At 39.1% G+C, this 22,845-nt stretch overlaps 1 protein-coding gene across 2 annotated transcripts in view; it reads left to right on the forward strand.

Annotated features, from left to right (window-relative positions):
• Positions 1-10,851: 10,851 nt before the first annotated feature.
• Positions 10,852-22,845, forward strand: part of KCNJ3 (potassium inwardly rectifying channel subfamily J member 3) — a 150,872-nt gene continuing 138,878 nt past the window's right edge. Inside the window, exons 1-2 of one of the 2 annotated variants that reach the window (XM_042948814.1) lie at positions 10,852-11,644; positions 22,081-22,297. In XM_042948814.1, coding sequence (XP_042804748.1) covers positions 10,943-11,644; positions 22,081-22,297 — 919 coding nt within the window. In that variant the 5' untranslated portion in view covers positions 10,852-10,942. The remainder of the gene's footprint in view (positions 11,645-22,080; positions 22,298-22,845) is intronic. The other variant, XM_042948815.1, reaches the window with a different exon arrangement.

Raw genomic sequence — 22,845 nt, forward strand, 5'->3', positions numbered from 1 at the left:
GGGTCACTTCAGACATAGCCAACATTAAGAGAGGAGCAAGACAATGGAGAGATGTAGGGAATAAAAGCAAGCATACTCAATTCGGTTGAGTTGAGTTAAAGAAACAGCGTATGTAACTTACGAACCTACAATGTAAAAAAAAGGTGGAAACATGAGAAATCCTTTAAATTATTTCTTTCATTTCATTACATGTCTGTAGTTATAAAAGCATTTGTGGGCTAATAGCAAATTAGAAGTTCTCCATGTAGATTTGTTCTTCATTTAAACATAATTTTTGAATTTATTTGTTTTTCACTGAACTTGAAAATATCTTGTGTGGGATATTAGGCTCTGTGATTTTTGTAGGTTCTCTCATCGAATTCTCACATCAAACTACATCAAACGGTAGAAGCTATTTCTATCTCATTTTAGCAGTGAAAAAAGCCAAGCCCAGGGAGGTTAGTAAATTACTTAAGATCACAAATCTAGAAACTTCGAAGCAAGGATTCATAAGCCAACAATTCTGTGCTGGCATCAGAGGTCTTAGCTAAGATCCTAAAAGTCATGGTGATCCAGATGACTTTGAATTGTGCTGTAAGCCTGGTATGTGTCAGTATGATTAACAGAGTGGTATGTTAGTAGAATGTTATCCCTAATAAAGTGGTATCTTTTAATTATTCTCTAATATTTAAAATGTGTGATAACAGATTTGTAATAACCTTATAATTTTACTGATTTATTTATGAAATATTTTCACAATATATGTTTTGGTCCCAATGACTGATGCCATGCCTTACTGAATACTCAACGTTGAAACTGGAGACAATATGGGATTCAGGAACAATCAAGGGCTTGAATATTTTACTCACCTTGTGTTTGTACTGCAAAGACTTTATCATTGTGTTATTTGGGTTTTCTCAGTTATCCAAACTCCATTAGTAATTGCAGCCTCCTCTAAAGATGTGGACTCCAAATTCAATTCCAGAAGAAGGAACATTTTGAAACCATGAGCAAATAAAGAAGAAAAAATAAATGACACTTCTCTTTCAGTATGACTATCTACTTGATAGCAAAGATTCAGAAAGACATGCTAATTACTAAATAATTTGCAGTTAGTTGTTAGTCAATATTTGTCTTTCAGGAGAAGTATAGTAGTATTTACTGTGTGGCTACTGATAACATACCTAATTTAATGGCACAGTTTCAATGAATTGTGATGTCTACATTGTCCTTCATCTACATTACTTTTTGCAATTGGTATGCAACCTTTCTCAGCCATAGAGGCAGCCTTGTCATTCATTGGTGTTGTGAAGAAGCATAAATAATCACTACGTGACATTCTGACACAAGGGTTTATTTAGTGATGTTTGCATTCTGACATTGACAGAATATGTGAGGACATTTCAACAACAGCAACTCCAGCCTCACAGAATGCAAAAAAAGAATATGCACGTTACTGAGAACTGGGACTGGGCTCTGACCGCCCCCCCCCCCTTTTACATCTTTCTTCTTTCTCTCCCCTTTTCTAATTGTTACATCTTTAGTCTTTGATTTTATTAAAAAGAACTCACTGAAAGAACTTTCCACAGGTATAGAAAATCATTACATGATTTGGTCATTTCACAGCATGTTTTTTTTTTTTTCTTTTTTAATCTCGATGCAAAATGAAACTTGATGCGAAACAAAAACAATACTGATATGTAAATGTTGAACAGCAAGCATCTTCTTTATGTTATGTGCAGAAGAGTGCTAACACCCATCCACTCTCTCGAACAGAGAAATTCGCTAATTTAAAAAAAAAAATGTCAATCATCTCAGTTCTGTTTGGAGAATAGGCTTTCCAATTAATAAAGTGAGGCAAGGAAAAAGAGTGGCTGTAGAGAATCATTACATTTAATTGTTACCCCAATTTCTAGAGCCGTGGTATTATTATCTGTGGGTTCATAATAAATAGGTCAAAGCTCCCTATAAATGAATTAGATATAATTTTTACTTTCTAAAGTTTTACATTCAGATCAGTTTCAAACAATTGCTACTTACTCAACTGAAAATTTGAATTGCTTTAAGCACCTACTTTGTAAGCTGCAGGAGGGAACCACATGACCAGGAAGTGGAGAGTTTAATGCCCTCCTACTCCACCCCTAAACTAATCCCCAGGGCCTCCTCCATTATCTCATGGGCAACAGGAAGCTTATCTGTGGGCTACTGGGTAATCACTAACGTGGGTGAGTTTACATTGTCATTTTACTGGGTGAACTCCAAGCAGTTATTTTTCCCGGAAGGTAAAGCTAAATAAAAAATTGTGAGAGTTTTCCCGGAGTAAACACTGGGAGGAAATCTAGAAATAAACATGTATAAAAATGATATCCTAGTTTCTAGTGCTTATCGTTTTTATTTCAGTAATTTCTTCACCCCACCCTCACCACATAATCGTATAATGGAAAGCAAATGGCCAGGTCTGCCCATCCTAGCTTGGCCATCTGCCAGTGTGGCCAGTTTTGCCAGTGCTCTTCCATTGGTTTATCGGTCATCTTTGTGAGAATTTTAATTTTTGTGCTCTTTCATCTTTTTCTTTCTTCTTCCCTTTCTTTCTTCCTCCCTCCCTTTCTTTTTACCTTTTTAAATTCAGGACAGAATGATATCTAGTAGTGAAGAGAGATGGTAGGAAGACAGACTTCCTACAACTCGTATCTGCATCCACAGGAAGCAATAGAAACATTATCCATAAAAAAAACTTAAAAAATTTCTGAGGCCCCATATTCTTCCATTTAGAAATCAGAGGCCCCATATTCTTCCATTCATGTTCATTATTTATGATTGTAATTGGAAGGATTGGATTAAACTGCAGTCAAGCCACCTTGTGTCCTGCTTTGCCCATGTGCTTTTCCAATGAGGGGAAGAGCCTCCCATACCTTGGATTTATATTCAGTGATGTGAGAGTCCAGGGGAGCATGGGTCATTAATCCCTAGTGTCTCTCTGTTGCCAAAGGATGAAGGCTCTCAGGAGTGGGGAGGGAAGGGAAGAGGATGTCCGTGTGTGACCTTTCCCAGGGAAGCTCCTCTACTAATAAGCAGGAGTTCACACAGATCAAGGTTTCTCAATCCTGTCATAATCACTAAGGGACCTTTTAAAAAAATACTGATGCCTGGGTTTTATACCCACAGAATCTGATATAATGATCTGGGTGGAGTCCCAAGGCAAATCTAATGCATAGCTAGAAACTATAAACAGGGCAATCTGATTTCAGAAAATTCTATTCATCCTTCTTCCTTCCTTTCTAGCCTGGGTTACATATTGTGAAATGTTTGAGTTCTCTTCACCATCCCTTTGTCATCATGGTTTTTGTGCCCTTTCCTTTATTTTCCTATCCTATCCTGTGGCCCAACTGCTCCATTACTCCTGACTCTCCCTCTCCTTCATGCAGTCTTAATACTGCCTCAGTACTGGAGGATTCTAAAAGGTATATATGTTTTTCTTTCAGGAGAACTATAGTAGTATTTACTGTTTTGGCTACTGATAACATATCTAATTGAATGGCACAATGTAAATGAAGTCTATTGTCTACAATTTCCTTCATCTGTGTTATCTCTCTCAACTGGAATGCAACGTTTCTGAGCCATAGAGGCAGCCTTGTCATTCATTGGTGTTGTCAAGAAGTATATATATGTATGTATATCCCTACCCTCTAGCAGACTATAATCAAAGTTAAGATCAACATGGCCATTAGCTATTATCTCTCCCACCCAAAATAAGAGACTTGTGAATCTGGTTCTACCAGATTCACGTAATTCAGACAAAACTGAAGGTTTATGCATACCTTCTCCATCAGTTGGTTAGACTATATCAGTATTTCTGGATATTTGTTTAACAAAACATTTAGAAAGACACTGATAAATTCCACCTTTCTACTCTGACTGGCAGCCACAGAGGTGTGCTGCTTGATCTCCCTTCAAGAAGAACTTGCCTTTCCGCTGGAAGCAGTGCCTGTAGCTGCTAGCCTCCAGCTACAGCACCTTTCCCAATCTGGTGTAGCACTCAGCAGGAATCCTCTCCTTTTGGGAGTAGCCTCCAGCCAATGCCAGCTCAGTGGGTCCATTAGGATAGGGCCAACCCTGCTCAATATGGTACTATTTCAACAGTGACTTTCTGGAGCTCCCCATTGGGTTGGCTAAGACTTTATCAAATTTGCATCATAGAGTATCTGTGTACCCAATTCTGTCTCCTCCCACCTTTCCTATCATTGGTATTAGATCAGCATCACAGTCTATGGGTTCTTTCGGCTTCATCTTGTTCCTTCTCTTTTGTCTTAAGTGCGTGTTACTTCCTAAGAAAACTTTTGCCCTCCTAGCTTTGTGTAAGTATCTGCTTCCAAGATAAACTGTATTGACACAATCTGTCAATCTTTGTTAACATTTAAAAATAAAATTAAAAAATTTGTATTTTTATTTTCCCGTCTTGGAAAACAATTCCAATCTTTTCTGTATACAGCAACTCAGGAAGTTAGGGTGAAAAATCTACTCTTCCAACCCCAAAATGCTACTGGTTGCATTTTTTTTTTCTTCCAGTATTTTAATCCATGTTTGTAAGGTTCTATGAAATGAGTGCAAATTATTTCTTCTCTTATTCCAATTACATTGAAATCTTTCCTCTTAGAAGTCTTGTCATTAACAAAAATCTGCAGATTTCTAAAATAAAGTCACTTGGACACAGGTAATTTAATGCTCAACAAAATGTAAGCGACTCCAGTTTAGTAGGTTTGGAAAATTCACATTAGTTGAAGCAGTATTTCCTTAAAAGAATTGTTTCTCTGAATGTTAAAGCAATCCCCTTCCTTCAGGCACTTACCATGCTGTATTCTTCATATTGTTGTTGTTGCTGTTAATATATTTTGTTGGAATCATATTGTCCTAATTTCTGGTCTGTACATCCCTTGGCATAGTGCAAGGCACACAGTTTGTGCATGTTCAATATTAAACTAAGCAACGTTCTTGTACATATTTTGATATCTGGGACTTCATTGATGTTCTTAGGGAAGAAATCCTTAGAAATAGCACCTCGACTGACATGGATAAGGACAGGAAATTGTTATTTTTCCTTAGTGCTCTGCCAACAAACACTTGGGTCTGAGAAAACAATTATTATTATTATTATTTTTAGTGAACGTTGAGTTCTGGAAGGATCGTTTAAAAGTCCTTATTCTTTCATAAACCAGAGTACTCCCATGTACAGCGCTGGAGTAAAAAGAGGATTTAAATCAGGAAAACCTTGTTAAACAAATGGCTTCCAAGTGACAATGGCGTTTTGCCTTTCTCTGAATCCTCAGGCAGAGGCCAGGGTTTGGAGCCAAGATTAAGGGCTAGATGAGTCATGCGCCATGGTATGGCAGTGCCTCTTTCCCAAGTCTGCGCAATCAAATCTCCAACTGATTTCTTCTTTTCATTTTTTTCTCCTCTTTTTGGCAAGAGAGAAAATAACTTCAGTATTCTTTTTTTAGGAGGGTTAAAAAAAAAAAAGTAACACCATTCTATTGCCAAAAATTGCATATAGAATTTCAAAGGGTGACCTCTTCCCAGATATAGCAGAACTTATGGTGGCAATGGAATGTGTCACCTTTTGAAGCATAAACACTTCAGATCCCCAGGCCTGCCCATGTCTTCATTGTACTTTGGAGAACGAGAGGATAGGAGTAAAGGAATATGAAATATAATGTCATTTTCACCTGAGTATAATTAATGTCTCTGGCCATGAGACTATCCCATGGTGGGAGTCACAGTGGCAATAAATGAATGGTGAGAAGACAGACGCCAGGTATACGGAGATGTTCAAAGCCTCCCTTTTTTCACAGTTGGCCGATTAAGTAATTTTTAGAATTTGGACTTCTCAGGGGCAGGTTTTTTTTTTTTTTTTCTTTTACATTAAATATACTCTTCCCTACACTGTTCAGTTACATAATAGGGTGAGTTGCATGTGCAAAGTCATGCCTTTTTAGTATTAAGACACAAAATCATATCCTTCATTTTTGAAGTTCTAGTTATTCATGATATTACCAATTTTGGACACAGAAAATAAGATATTGCCAGAGGTACTTTCTGGGAAGATTAAGTATCTAGCTTGTTTTTAATCCAGTTTGTTGTTAAATATAGCTTTGGCTCCTCTTCCCCCTTCCCCGCCCCCCCAAGAACTATATGGTAGTCTGTTTGTAATCTATCACTCTATCTTTAAATGTGAGACTCCAAATGATCGTGTATTCCATAGTCATATTTTCCAGATTTTTCTGGCTTTGTGGCCTTGGCTAAAATTGTGAGCCTCTCCTTCCTTTGACCCGTTCTGTTTACAGCATTTCTACTTCAGTTCATCAGACAGCACCTGATTAGGTGGCCTTCTGTCATCTATTCCCCACACATCCCGCCTGGCCTCAGCACAGTGGGGCTGGCTGCCCTCCAGAACGTCATCATGGAAGCAGCTGTCCTGACAGGGGAAGAAGAGTTTGGTTCATCTTTAAACATTTTCAAGGAGTTGGCCTCAATGTCACAAACAGGTTAAAGGCTCAGTCACATTTAAAGTGTGACATGATGGTCTCCTGAAAAATATGTAACTTATCAGGCAGTACTTACTGTTTCTCTAAGAGAGTAAGGACCTTGAAAATGGCAGAAATGGGCACGTTTTGGAATCCCTACTCTACCGTCGTTCTAGCTACATAAATACAAACTATGAAGTTCCAAGCACATTGACTGACACATTAAAGTGGGCTAAGCAAATTTTAGTTCTCTCTAAAATTTTATTAATTATTTACCATGAGCAAGGAAAAACTGGAGACCTGGAGTACTGGGTGTATCAAAATATTAAGAGGTGGACACTCTGTTTTTGCCATTTTATAGAGGAAATTTTGGTGAATTTGGAACTCAAATTCCAAATTTGAGACGAGATAGATTACTGTTACTGGCAGAATAAAATACAGCTTCATGGAGGAAGTGGCACTTGAAGTAAAAGCTGAAGAAATCCATCCATTCCCTACACACTAGTGATGCTGATTTGGACTCTACAGGGATAGAAAAATGGATACTTATGTGACAAGAATGTAGTTGAGCAAATGAAGTTAACATAGAGTATGTTTGGGGAACTGCTAAGAGTCGAGGTTGGCTGGAGCAGAGCCCACACCAAAGGGAAGGTAGGAGATAATTTTGAAAAGACAGAGTAGGCCATATTTTGGAGGACCTTTGATCTCAATCTATAGGAGAAGCATGACATAGTGGAAGAAGACCCTGGCTGTGAAGCAGGAATCCTACACTCCTTTCTAGGCATCTGGTAGGGGATAGCAAAGTACCCAGATTCTGGAGTGGAATCAACGATTCCACTCATGAACTCTGTGACATTGAGCAACTTATTTTCTCTTTATAGCTTCAATTTGCTTCTTTGTTAAAGGAGAGGATTAGACTAGACCATGTCTCTTGAAGTATAAAGTTATTTGTTTATAAATTTGGTTGTTGGAAAATGGCAAAGGTTTTTCATAGAGAAGTGTTTTTTGAAAAGTGAGAATGCATAAAAGTTTGGAAATGAAATAGTCAGAGAACTCTTTGGTTTCCATTCCACTGCTACGCTTATGGTTCTAAGGACATAGATCTGGTAACACTCTCTAGGACAGTTTGAAGGAGTAAAAGACTGAAGGCAAGAAAATCATTTGATTTGGGGCTTAAAATGAAATGGGGATTTGAAGAAAGTAGTGTTTCGTAAAGAGAGGGGAGATCATGAGAGTTATTGCAGCAGTAAAATCAAAGGGATTTGGCAGCTCATTGAATATCAGTTCCAAAGCTAACAAGCACAGAACCTATTACTTTTTAAAAATGGACACATTCTTTTAATTAAGTCATATAATTGATTTAGCGATGACTTTTAGTTCTGTATTACTCAGAGTTTCAATGTATGTGGAGTTTGTAGTGATGCAGATTGGTACATGTTGTTGATCCAACAAATATTTTGGTGGTCGTAGTATGCGACCGGTGGTGTCCTGGGTGTCGGGGACATAACAGTGAACAAGACAGGCAGAATTCTTGCTCCTATAGAGTTTACATGCCAGGACCGCGATGGAGCAGGGAGAGAAACAGACAACCGAAGAAGACAGTGGCTGGGAGAATACAAACAAGTAAAATGAAGATGAACCAAGCTGGTGTGATGGGGGTACCTGAGAGGTAGCCAAGATCTCCCTGAGGAGGATACATTCAGGCTGAAAGCTGAATGACTGAAGGATCCAGAAACATGGAACAGCAGGGCAAGAACACTCCAGGAGGAGGGAACAGACAGGGCAAAGGTGCAAGCATGGGGATTGTACCCTTGTGGGTTTCAGGAGTTGAAGGTGTCAGCCTGGCAAGGGCATAGAGTCTTAGGGAGAGAGTAGTCAGAAGTGAGAAAAGAATATATGTGTTAGTAACAGCATGGGGCCAACCCCCAAAACTCATTCCTAAACTCTTGGCCTTGTTGCAACTTTATAACCCAGTATCTAAGATCCTTCACAGCAAGCATAGTTTATTTTTTTCATACCAACATTGGGAAAATGTTAACACCCCCAGTTTTTCCAGAGCAGAAGATTGAGTCTCAGTGATGTTTAGCTACTTGCTCAAGGTCACACAGTTTGTAAATGGCAAGGCCAGGATTCAAATCAGGTCTTATGATTGCAGACCCACAGCAGTTTCCACGTCCCACAGTGTCACTGTCCCTTCTTATGTAATCCTAAAGAATAACAGAGTTACTGACCTCTTATCAGGGAGCCTGCAGGAGAACACTCTGTAACTCGGGATAGATGACAAATGACAGTGAAAGACCAAAGGACAATGAGAGTCCTCTACTTATGGCTGACGAGGTGCAAGGCTTACCAGCACTAGGGTTTAGGGCTAGAGGTAGAAGGGAATACCTATTGGCAGAGAACTGGTCGAATGGTTATGTACTAATTTTCATTTGCATGGGAGTCTTACAGCATCCCTTTGCTTTTATAAACCATGATTTGATGATTTTCCAACAAAATCAATTTTATGTATCTGGGCTGAATAGAATATGTCATAAGATGTAATGACATTTTAAAACAAACATGAAATGTGGTGAATAACATGGGCTCTATATTAACTATTTCTTCACTTTGCCTCTCCGTTAACTGCCAGGCCTGGCGCTTTACAATCCGGCTTTCTTCCCTCCATTACAGCCACACGTTAACTGTAGACATACTAAGCAAGCATTTCTAATAGAGCCATTTTCAGGGAGGACTGTGAGTCGTCCTACTAGTGTCTCCCTACCTTTCTGTTCCCGTCCTAAGGCCCCCTCTGCTACTTGCAACTCTGAGTTCTGAACATGCTTGTCGTGAAGCCAGTTGGGTTCTCTGTTTATGGTGCGTCTCCAAATCCACGCATCGGTTTAAATGAGCGTCCTAGTTACAGCGACTATTGTTACTTCTTCGAGAGTGCAGCATTTGCCGCTGGCTGGGGGCTTTTGGACTTGATGCGGGGTGGGGGTGGGGGCGAGGAAGGAGAGTTGGCTGGCGTTTGGGAGCGGATTTGGTTGCTCCTCATTGGAGGGGTTCGCTTTTTCCTGAGCTGTCAGACACTGCGGGCTCAACTGAGGCGCGGAGGTGCAATTCAGGCTGGTGGAACAGCGGGGGAAGGCAGGGACAGGCGGGGCTAGCGCGGCTCTGCAGCTGATCACACGCACCGGCGCATACACCGCTCTCCCGCCGCCCCTGCTCGCGCCTTGCATTTTCCACCCGGAGCCACCGAGGCGCGGACAGGGAGAGGGGGACCGAGGAGGGGAGAGGCAAAGGAAGGCACCGTGAAGCAGAAGAAAAGCCGAAGCGGCGCTCGTATTTAACCTGAAAGTCTGACCAGCAGCTCGAGGCTCGAACCCCTTACGGCAGCACCGCCGTCGCCTGCTAAGAGAGCACAGCGCCAAGGAACCCTCAAGTCCCGCGCCCAAGTCAGTCCGTGCGGGCGCTCCAGGATCCTGCTGGTGGGGGCAGCGTGGTGCCCTCAGGGAGGTGCGGAGCTTGGGGGACCTGCATCGGTGCCCACCGTGGTACACCAGGAAAAGTGGGGGCGAGGAAAACAGCCGTGAGCGCCGAGCGCGAGGCCAGGCTGCCGCTGCCGCCCGCTGCGCCGCCTCCTGCCCCCTCCCGGTGGGTGAGTGCTCGGGTTTCGCGCACCGCCGCGTCTCGGCTGTGCGCGGGGGCGGCCTGGGGGCCTTTGAGAGTCCGTCGGAGGGCCCTGGGGGCGCCCGCGGAAACTCTGCGGCCCGCGGACGCCAGGCGGGAGCGTCTCTGGAGTCCGGAGCGGGGGACTCAGAGCCCGGAGGGCGTGGGTGGGGGGTGTTGCACCAGTGCCCGGCAGACATGCCTCTGGGCGGGATTTTGGCCAAAAGATAGGAGGCGGGAGTGCCGGGCGGGGGGGAGCCAGGAGCTGTTCCGGGGGGCGGGCGATCGGGTAGCGGCGGGGAGGGGGGGAGGGTCTGGTCCGAGCAGGTAGCGCAGTTTCGGCAGCCTGGCGAGTTGGCAGGTGGGGTGGGACTCGCCGGTCAACTCATTAATTTTAAAAGTCAGTTTGGGAGTGCTGCCGCAGAGGAGGGCTGTGGCAAGGCAAGAGGTGGCCCGGGATGCCGATGGTGGGGGAAAAAAAGAGAAGCCTCGAAAACCTTGGAGGCAAAATTGCGCTTGGGTTCCTGGTCCCTGCATCCCTCCTGCCTTGAGTGCGCGAGAACACTTTTTTTGTTTTAAGACTCAGCTTGGAGAGAAAGCCTCTGTCCCAGGGGAGGAGAGGAGTCCGCAGGGGGCAGAGAGCGCAGCTCCCGGCCGGGTGCGCCCCCCACCCCTGGCGCGCTCGCTTTTGTCCCCCATTCTCCCCCGCCCCCACCTCCTCATTGGTGCTGGTTTGCAGCGCTCGGCCCCTGCGCCTTCGCTTCGCGTTTGAATCTGGCTCGCCCCTCCGTATTATGTCTGCACTCCGAAGGAAATTTGGGGACGATTACCAGGTAGTGACCACCTCGTCCAGCGGGTCGGGCTTGCAGCCCCAGGGGCCGGGCCAGGGCCCGCAGCAGCAGCTTGTGCCCAAGAAGAAGCGGCAGCGGTTCGTGGACAAGAACGGCCGGTGCAATGTGCAGCACGGCAACCTGGGCAGCGAGACGAGCCGCTACCTCTCGGACCTCTTCACCACCCTGGTGGACCTCAAGTGGCGCTGGAACCTCTTCATCTTCATCCTCACCTACACCGTGGCCTGGCTCTTCATGGCGTCCATGTGGTGGGTGATCGCCTACACTCGGGGCGACCTGAACAAAGCCCACGTCGGCAACTACACGCCCTGCGTGGCCAATGTCTACAACTTCCCCTCCGCCTTCCTCTTCTTCATCGAGACCGAGGCTACCATCGGCTATGGCTACCGCTACATCACCGACAAGTGCCCCGAGGGCATCATCCTCTTCCTCTTCCAGTCCATTCTGGGCTCCATCGTGGACGCCTTCCTCATCGGCTGCATGTTCATCAAGATGTCCCAGCCCAAGAAGCGCGCGGAGACCCTGATGTTTAGCGAGCACGCGGTGATCTCCATGAGGGACGGAAAACTCACGCTCATGTTCCGGGTGGGCAACCTGCGCAACAGCCACATGGTCTCCGCGCAGATCCGCTGTAAGCTGCTCAAAGTAAGTGTTACCCGCCCCTTCTCACCAGGCTCCCGCCAACCCTCAAAGGCGGAGATTGGCTCACCTGAGAACTATGCCCAGACTTTTAGTCTAACCTATCACACAGGTAAACCTCCTAGAGGGCGCGGGGTGGGGGAAAGGCAAGAGGTGGAGGGTTGGGCAATGAGAGCACAGCTGACTTCTGTTCCTTTGCCATTCACTCTCGTGCTCTTACTTATATTAATAATTCGGATGTGTCTTTATCACTTTCTGGATTAGTAGCACTTACGCAGTGGTGTTGGCTCCTGGAGCCTTGAGCTAGAGTGCCTTGTTCTCCCTACCCTTACCGCTGCGCTCTTTAAAGAGTTTTTGATTTGTTGTCAATAACACTACTCCACCAATCTTGAGGTACTAAAACCGAGCAGCTTTTATTTTGAAGAAATCGGTTTTGAACTTGCCTTAACTTTCACTTAAGGCTTTTCTTTACTTTTTCTTCTTTTTCCTCCTAAGAGTATTAGCAGGTGGATTATTTCTTTAGGCTAACATTAACTCTGTGGTCATCTTTTTAACAAGTGCAGTGACCTCAGAAGTAGTTAATAATGTGGAAGAAACAACACTTGGTCCTTTTATATTTTTATTTTTACTAAATATTTTCCTGGAGTAGTAGTATTCTGTGAAAACTTGAGTGCTTTTCCTGTAGAGCGTCTCCTTAATTTTATTCTTAATTGCCCGTTTCTGTGAAACCTTTGTCAATTACAGATTTCACTTGAAGCTTTTCAGCATCCATTAAAGAAGATTGCTTCTTACCATCAGTAGTGTAAATGCTAGAACAGATTGCACATGGAGTGTTTATTAAGGCAAAGTCCATCTAGTCCTTAGAGGGCACCAGTACAAACGAGAAGCCCACCCTAATCACTCACCCAGTTAGAGCCTGGGAATGAGGAATAAAAAGCTCAGTTCTCTCTCCATGTGTCATTTAATTCAACAATTTTTTTTTTTCCAATTCAACTTTTTGAGGTATTTGCCTTAGGTAGTTTTCAAATGTTCATAAATTGAAAAAGATGACTTCAAATAAAATCTTTAAAAAGTTGTCTAAGATTGCATAGAGAACCATAGCCAGATTCAGAACTTAGCATTAATAAAATGAAATCTGGTAAATCTTTAAGTTGAAATTTTGCCTTTGAAATTTCAATTCCACCCTGCAAGTGTATTGTTTTAAACAGCCTCAACTTACATTGTAGTTAAAAGTGCTTTTAAAAAGTTTGGCTCTTGTGTCATTTTCATTATTTATTTATAAGATCTTAACCCTAATTACTTTTCATCATGTTGCTCAGTAAAGTGTTAGAGTTAACATAGCTCAGTTGTCCAGTCAGTCCACATCATTACATGTATTTACTATGCCATGGACAGTAACAAATACTAACTTCTGCACAGATTAGTGGCAAACTTTCAACTTTGTTTTGATGTGTCTATTCATTAAGATAACTGAATCAATCATTTGAAATCATGTTCTTTGCATTAGCTCCAGTGAACTGCATACTTTTGTATAACTTAGCATGTTGTATTAAAGTGAGTTGTGTGGATTAGGCTCAGCAGTTGTGTTGCAGACGTGTTTATTGCAGTGATGTTATTTGCATGTGCCTGTTTGTATGAATAGATCAAGATGTATAATCTCTCTCTTTAGGTAAGCTACCTGGAAGACAGGAAAACCTCGTTCATATAGTGCAAACTTCTCTGTCAAGGAATTCATGTTTAGGTGACACTTTGAGAGTGTTACTGAAGAATAGTTTGCCATGTTGATTGGATATTAGAAATATAAAATTAGGCTTTAAAGGTCACTTATTGCTGTTCTCTAGTTTTTCAAATATATAAAATCATTTATTAAAACAAGTGTCTTTGGAGGCAACATATTTTAGATGTTTCTAGGCTTTATGAAATTTTAACAAAGCGAGAATAATTAGAATTAATCTACGTATCAGTTTTTTGTTGTTGTTTGTGTGTGTGTGTGTGTGTTTTGTTTTGTTTTGTTTTGTTTTTACAAAGGTACAATGAATCTGAAGTATCCAGTCTAATAGTGGTTCAGGACACTGGTAATTTTTACGCAAAGGTCATGTACCACATATACCTTAAGGAGTGTCCTGATTAAAAATAATAATAATAAAAAATGTATGGCATTGGCAAATTTGGATCAGGGTGCTATATTAACACAAGGTGATAAAACAACATCTGTTTAAATTAATATACCTAATATTCTTATAAAATTCTTATGATTTGCTAGAAGAGATCAGTGTTAGAAGTAAAAATAATTGACATGTGGTGTCAGTTTATACTTCAACAAAATTTTGGTGAAATGTCCTGCTTTCTGTGATGTGGGTTGGTCAGCTCTTTAGCCAGCCAATTAGTGTAGTTTGTTTGAGTTGATTTTTCCTGTAGCCATGGTAATTAAAATGAATTCTCATATTTCTTGTCAGTTCCTTAGACTTCATTAAAAAGGAGTCCTGTTTTATTAGGGAACTAATAACATTCAACAAAATTAGAGGGGAGATTTGCCCTTAATAAGTTACTCTCATTTTCTCTTAGGGACTGAGATGAAGTGACCTAAGACAGCCAACTATATTTTGAAAGAGGAGCTGTACCATAATCTTCAAGTAATAACTAAAATGCTTTGATATCAGTCTTATGCAGTCTTCTTGTTAAATATTATTACACATATTTAGCTTCCTCTTTTAACCCCTGTGTGACATTTTAAATATAAGATGTATTTTTTTGATACAGAGAAATTTGGAATCTTAAGGCAACAAAAAACATAATCATCAATGATAATTCTAGTCTGTGTTCTTTCTATTATCTAATTTAATTTATATTTTTCTATTGTTTCCTTATTTTTGAATAAAAACTTATTTTTCAGTATTAGTATTATTTAATGACTGTAAAGTAATTTCTGTTTTTGGGAAGACAGTAAGAACATGGATATGTCTTTCTTATCCTTGCTACTATGAATTTTACATGCATACTTTTTAATTTTCTAAGTTTTGATTAAAGTTCTTTTTTTTTTTTTTATAAAACTTCTCTGTCTTATATTAAAGCAAATTTTTTTTAAGTAATCTCTAACCCCAACATGGGGCTTGAGGTCAGGACCCTCAGATCAAGAGTCACATGCTCTATCTATTGAGCCAACCACACACCGCTATGGGAAAGCAAAATTTTATTTCAACTCTGTTCCTGTCTTTCCACCTTGCAAATACTGCAATTTATTTCGGTATTCAAATATGCATCTTCCAACTTCATGCCTGCAGTGGTTGGTTTTTTTCTCAGAAAAAAAAAGGACATATTAAATAAAAATTAAAGGATATAATTGAAAGTTATTCTTTAAAATGTATAATTTTTTAAATAAATGTAGCTACAGAAAGTTCTTTTAAAATGGATATTTTCTCTTTTCCTCTTCTTCTCTCCATATTAATGTTTTATTTGAATTTTCTTTTTTTTTTGAATTTTCAATTTATTTTAGGTACCTTTCTTTAAAAAAAAGAAAACTACACTATAGGAACTAATACATAGCCTGCTCATGTTAAATTAATGTATCTTCCAGTTGAAAGTTTTAATAAAAATTCCTAAACTTGAGGCTGATGGCTCTAACTCTGGACCCTGTAATTTAGTGTTGGATTTAAAGGATACAGAAATCTCACTCTTTTCTATAAATCTAACACTAATAGTTGACTGCCCTTGACGTACACCTTGTTAGGGAAGATTTAAATAATATTTCTTGATACATTATTCAATAATTCACTAACTTATTATTCAGAAGCCATCATGTGTTTATTATAGGCACCCAGTCAAACTATATTTACATAAAGTAAATTTAAAAGCAATTATTATTGGATACATATTTTGAAATGTAGAAATAAGAATACATTTTTCTCACAGAAGGGTAATTGTATTTCTTCATATTGTTATTCATTGCATATAGTTATCTTTCTTTTTTTAATTTTTTAACATTTATTTATCTTTGAGAGACAGAGAGAGACAGAGTGTGAGTGGGGGCGGGGGGGGGGGGGAAGCAGAGAGAGAGGGAGACACAGAATCTGAATCAGGCTCTAGGCTCTGAGCTGTCAGCCCAGAGCCTGATGCTGGGCTCAAACTCACAGACCGCGAGATCATGACCTGAGCCGAAGTCAGACACTTAACCAACTGAGCCACCCAGGCGCCCCTATAATTATCTCTCTTTCCTAGGAGAGCAGCTATGCAACCCTTAACTTTCACTAATTGAAAGGTACTGGTGTGCAATCACCTTCTGATGTATCATATATATTCTTTTTGTATTACCTTTATAAATAAAATTTTCTTTCTATGGATACTCAGTTTGGATGCTGTCTAGTTTCCCCCTATGAACGTGAGCAAGTTCAGATGCAATAAAAACAAAATTGTTGTTTTTAAACCAATAAGTTCTTCATCCTCTTCACATGTCCTAACCTTTTGTTAATCTTTTAACCACAATGATTTCTGGACCACATGATTGCTGATTTTTTTTCATATATTTATTATTATTTGTCTTCATTTCATACCTTGCACTGAAATGCAGTTATGTGTTTGCCTCTATGTGACTTTATTTTGTATGACTGACTTTTTCCATCAATTGGACTTGGCCAATTTTGTTTTGATCTTGAGATAATTAGTCACCTCCTTTTAAAAAATTAAATCCACAAATGAATATCTAATAAACACTGTTCTTCTGAATATTATACAAACTATCAGTAAAAATATTCAAAAAGCCTAAGACTGAGTTCCCCAGAATTCTAGGGGCTAGATCCTATAATCGTTGATTTTTTTTTTTTTTTTTAGGTGGATTCATTATGCCTTTAAAAAGAAAGCACAGTTCCTACTTGGCCTAGCTTTGCTTTCTTCAACACAAGTACAATAATTCTCCAATAGGTACAGGACTTGTTTTGTTTTTTTTGTTTTTTTTTTAAGCAGAATTCTCATTCTTTTAAAAAGTAGTAGTGATATGTTGTTTTGTTTGCTTTGTTTTGTTTTATTTTTAATATGGTTCCTGAAAAGTACAGAGTGGCTTGTACTCAGGGGAACAGTGTGAACAGAAATAAGGGACATAAAGACCCACAAATAAACAGCAGTAGGTAAGAACAAATGATAAAGAGAAGTAGGAAAAAGCATTTGGTTGATTTGAGGGTGTTTGGTGAGTAGGAGGGGAAATGTGCATGTAGGGTTACAAATTCTGTCCACAGTTATAAATTCCATAAAAGGCCCTCAAGGACTTATAAACCTGTTCCTTCCATTTGAATGGTATAAAAACCTCACACAATTTATTACAAGACAAATTCCATTCCATTCTATCAGGTACTTTCTTGTCATAAAAATAAACATATTTATGGATGATTATCTCAGCATTAAAAATTTTTATTTAAGGCTTGATGTTGGTCATATTTTTTCTACCCGAGTATTGATAGGAGTTCAAGCTTATGGAGCCAGAAGAAATGTGCAATGTAGTTATAGACAGTCCAGAAAAAATTCTAGGTCAGGTCCACACTCTCCTGTACCGGACTTGAATTTTGATCTGAGTCCCAAAACCATTGCCAGAACTGCTTCGAGTCACAGGACATTTTTGTTGCTTATTCTTGTACCTGCTTTTGGCTTATTTCCTAATTTTAGCTTGCAGATAGCACTCCGACCTCATTTTACGTTCTTTGTGTCTTCAGCATATATTCTACACACACACACAACACACACACACACAACACACACACACACACACACACACACACACACACTGCATGTTTTAAAGAGGAGAAATGAAATTACAGATAAAATGGCAGGAGGCTGGAGGCCAGAAGGGCTTGCTCTCTCCGTCTTAGCCTCTTTTTGTCTCTTTTCCTTTCCTAACCACTGGCCTTTTCCAGTGGGGACTTGTCGAAGGTAGTCGGGCACTGGACAAGCCTTGGAATATGATAGAGGAACATCTCATGAATCAGATGGTAGTGATTAAATGTTCTTTTCAAAATTCCCCTAGCCTCCCTCCGAGCTAGGAAAGAGTACAGTGGTTATAATTAGAACACTGTTATGGGTTGGAGAGATGGGAGAAAGGCTGCAAAGAGATTGATTGTATTGGTGCAGTGTGTTCCTGTTGAATGAATGTGGACAACTGGTCGCAAATCTCTCAGAGGAGGATGGCCAAATGTAGGTCTGCCAGGGCAGTTCTAAATGTGCATCTCAGAGCTCTGTGTATGTGTGTGTGTGTGTGTGTGTGTGTGTGTGCGCACGTGTGCATGCAGTGTGTCTTTGGACATGTACTCAACAGTCTTCATCTGTAATATGAAAACTATTTGTCTATAAAGTCCATGACATTGATAGTCCCTTTCAGGCATCTGTGACTTTTGAATCTCTTCCACTTTTAGTCAGAATTTGTAATTGATTATCTTGTAGGTCTCTTTTAGACTTTATGGGAGTTCAGAGTCATTTTATATATAATTAAAATGTATATCATAAAAATACTACTTTTAAATAGCAAAATTTTTATACTGAAGGATAACTTAGAAATTATTGCTACATGTTCTACTTACAATTTTTGTACAGTAAACTTAAACTTTAAGCCTTAGATTTCTTTAATTTTTTTCTTAACTCAGAATTTGTTATAATGCAGTCAACCAGAAAGGCTTTAAAATGGCAGAAAGGTGCCTATTTTCTTCCCAAAATTCCATGCAAATGAGAATAAAAGTTTTATGGAAGTCATTCTCAGGTCCTTGTGTTTTTAAACTGAGTTCTAAATTTTTGAGAATTTCAAATTTTCCATGAACTGTTTTTTTTTTTTTTTTTTTGGACCTCTTTCTCACTTTCTTATTGAATCATTTTATGATTCTAAATGATTATTTCATCAGAAAAAGTTAACCGTAGTTATCAGATTTTTAGAAATTTTAACAATTTACTAATATCAATCTTAGTCTCTAGCAATTATTTTTAATTATTATTGATCCTGACTGTATTTATTTATACATTTTTATCTAGGAAATGATCATGGTTCTGCATTCCCTTTAGGATTAGGAGGTTTGTAGAGCTAAAGGAAATAATGTGGACCATAAGCAAACTGCTCTATTAATGAAGGATTTCTTCTCAAAATTCTTAAGGTGACATAGTAAAGAAAGGTTAGCTTGATTTTTATCTACAATTTTTTTGCCTGTTACAAAAATTCCTGGGTGAAATATGGTAATTGATAGCTAAATAAGAAAACTTGAAACTGATGGAATATCAATGCTACTGATTTATCATATACTCAAGAGAGAGAGCACATTTTAATTTTATGAAGGCACATACCTAACTCTTTTCTGTATTTCCTTTTTCACTTACATGTGTATATCACAGTTCCTTGAACAAAAGTTCTCTCACTCCACTTATACAAGTTGAGAGACTTAGAACTAACATAGGGTTTTTCCCCTCTTTGTTCCAGAAAAATCTCTGGAATTGCACCAGAATTAGAAAAGCCTAGATTAGAATTCCTTGTAAGCCTATAGTAAAATGTGTGTGCTTCTGAAAATGTATTTGGTAAGTGTATGTAGGTTTCTGGAACATTGTAAGTATTTGGCTGAGCACTGATAAGATAACCTTGCTCTAGCCAGGAGCTCAGACTTCAATTGCAGTACTGTAAGCACCTGCCATACTCAAACCACACCCTTCACTCCTCTAAATAGAACATCTTTCTATTTACTTCACAGTGATTGATAGGCTTCCCAGTCTATCACAGGGTTAGAGAAGTGAACAAAAATCAGGGAGGTGAGCATATTCATAGTTGAAATATTTGTTGGCCTACCATGAAGGAAGAAGACCCAAAGGATAAAATTGTGGATACCTATGGTGTCTCAGAGCAATTTAAAGAAAGGTTAAATTATATGGCATTCACTGGAAAATAATTTTCAATGAGTATGCAGGGAATTTTATCTGAAAAATATGTAAGCATGGAAAACATCTTTCAAAGTAAGGAAAGTGTTACTTTCCACATAGTGTCACATAATAGGTACAGTTGTCAACTTTGTTTCTTCTATGACTTGGATAGCATATAAAGCATTTGGGGAGGGGGAACATAGGTATAATTATACATAGGTATAATTTTGAACAAATTTTTAAAATCAGAACATGTATGGAGTCTGAATGGAACAGACTCCTACGTATTTCACTCTAAATTACCTCTATGTGAATTAACTGATTTGCTAAAAATGGAATATTTCTTATTCTAGGTTGGCATTCTCCTGAAAGCTTGTTTTTAGGCCACATCCCTTTATGGTTTGTTGAATGATCAGAGAATATAAAAGTTAATAGATTACAGCCTTTTAGAATGGGGCACAGGTATAAAAAGGAAGGGATTAATTTTATATAATATATTAATTTTAGTTTTGATTCATATACATAAAAATTAGAAAAAACATCTTTTGGGGGAGAATTATTTTAAAATAAATGGAGAATTGAGTTCTTAACGAAGTATTTTTGGGAACGTTTTCATTTAGTACAGAAAAAGCAGAGCTTAGAATAGTTAGTGAAACGACCTAAATTCTGTTCACTAATTATAAACACCAGAATACCACCTTGTGTTTATATAGCACCTGTTTCTTACTAGGTGAGAGAACAATGACTTAGGGTTTTTGTATTTATTCGTTTTTGTTTTGTTTTTGGCTTTTATTTTGTAATATTAATGAATACTTGTTATGCATTTCTATAGTTGGAACAGTGCTAGTCTCATTCATGTTTTACTAATTTGAGAATGAATTTAGAAGCATAGGTAACTCTACTGGCTTAGAAATGTCTCGTTTTCTCCAACATTGGTTGTTAGAACTACTCTTTTTATTTTTGGACTATACGGTTTTTCCCTAGATTTTTTTCTTGTCAGAATCATTATTATTATTGTGGTGATTATGATTATTATTTCTCCTCCTCCTCCCATTCCCTTTTCTTCTCTTCTTCCTCCTCCCTCTCCTTCCCCAATACCTTCCCCTTCTTCCCTCCTCCTCCTCCCCTTACTCCTCTTCCTCCTCCTCCTCCTCCTCTTCTTCTTCTCCTCCTCAACTGCTCACAAGTCATAGCTCAGTATTTCATTGAATTTTGTCTACACAAACAAAATTCCTGAGTATCACTAAATACAAAGTAGCCTGCCTAATTGACTGATTTTGCCGTCGAGACTCGGCAGCAATCACTGCCCTAACAGTCTACCGCTCGCTTGGTTCCATTTTGCCACAGAGGACATCTTACTAAACCATATTTCTCAGTGTTTTCAGACTCATTTATTCCACATAAAAAGCCATTGTATTTCTTGGAACCCTGAAAGTAAGGATTTTGTCTTTAAATTGCCACTTCATTGGACAGACCAGTGTTACAGATTGTTTTGTTTGTTAAATTAGTTTGGCAGAGTCTGTTAAATATATTGGATTCTTCCAAGCCCCATTTCCCTCACATTTTTCTGTATGCAACTATTTAACCCTTTTTACTGGCATCATCATTTAAATTAAACAAATGTTTTATTATACATGATCCTTCTAAGGAACAGATATGGAAAATAAAGTGAGAATGAATAGAACAGAAAGAAGTTTACTTGCATGGTTTGCTAATTGTTAATAGTCAGTTTCAATTAATCTTTCAGACTGTTATCATGTAAGCAATTTAAGTTTTATGATGATTTCTACTTATACTGAATGCCACCAACTTATGAAAGTTTTGGTAAATTGTAAGTTTACCCAGTATAGATTTCTAATTGCATTTTGATTAAAAAACTTCAATTTGGCACAATTTTTACAGTGTGTTTTAAAATTCATAAAATAGAGAGCTAAAGACTTTAATACAGTATACTATTAGGAGTTTGAAAGCCATCAGCTAACAGCATGTGCCTTTTCTTTATATTATGTGAGCTGTCGGATACATAATATGATAACATTTTCACTTTAATATAAAAGTTTATATCGATTTGTTACCTTACAAAAGTCCTAGAAAAACAAAATTGTTGTTTTGCTTTGTAACGATGCAATAAATCTCTTCTTAAATTATGATCAACCTTTTCCAGCTTCAACAAACTTCCAAAGAATTGCTTACTTATTTGCTTTGTGAGGAAAACAAATCTGGCATGCAGTGAGTTATCCTGGAGTGATTTATGTCAGGCAGTAGCCATGTACACTCAGTTCCACAGTTTGTGCTAACAGCCATTGTTGGACCAGGCATTTCTCCAAAGCTCATGAGTTAGGGAATGGTAATTATAGTAAGTCGTATATTATAAATAATGCATGTATGTTCCCCATGAGCTATGTGGGATTTCGGCCCATTTGCTAGAACATAGCTGCATAATGATTTGTTTGGATTTTGTTGCAGATGATTGATAGTGCAGAATGTTGGCAATGATGTAAATTACTGTTGGGCTGCCTTGAAAATTTCAGTACAAGTGGTGATTTCTTCTCTTTTTCTGTGTGCTTGTCTAGTCTCGGCAGACACCTGAGGGTGAGTTCCTTCCCCTTGACCAACTTGAACTGGATGTAGGTTTTAGTACAGGGGCAGATCAACTTTTTCTTGTTTCCCCCCTCACAATTTGCCACGTGATCGATGCCAAAAGCCCCTTTTATGACCTATCCCAGCGAAGCATGCAAAGTGAACAGTTCGAGATTGTCGTCATCCTAGAAGGCATTGTGGAAACAACTGGTGAGTAAAAACATGGATATGTCACCAAATTTCTTTGTTCCATAATAACATTATATTACATGCACAATATCTGTCATGAATTGGTCGAAATGTCTCAGTTCACGATAATGAAAGTAATGACTTGTCTCTTATGTCTTCGTACTATTAAGTTGATACCACTTTGAAAGTGAAGATTACTGTTATGATGATTGCATATGTAATGATAAGTCAGGAATACTGCAAAAAAAAAAAAAAAGAAAGAAAGAAAGAAACTGAGATGACTCCTAGAAATGATTATGATATTCTAGTTTAATTGCAAACTTGGATTTCCTATAATCATAATTTTTCTTTAAAGATTTAAGGTTAAGATAAATTCGGGGTAATTAGTGAGCTGCCGAAATGCAGCATGCATATTCTTGCCTTGGGGATGGTGATTCGGGTGTCATTGGTAGAGCTTTGATATGCTACTATGTGCAACCTCAGTGGAAAATTCCCTGTGTGTGTCTGTGCTAAAACAGCATTTTAATTTCAAAGTGGGTCAGTAGATTTCCTCAGCTGAACCTTGACCA

This window comes from Panthera leo, chromosome C1 (genome assembly GCF_018350215.1).
Source record: "Panthera leo isolate Ple1 chromosome C1, P.leo_Ple1_pat1.1, whole genome shotgun sequence".
NCBI lineage: Eukaryota > Metazoa > Chordata > Mammalia > Carnivora > Felidae > Panthera > Panthera leo.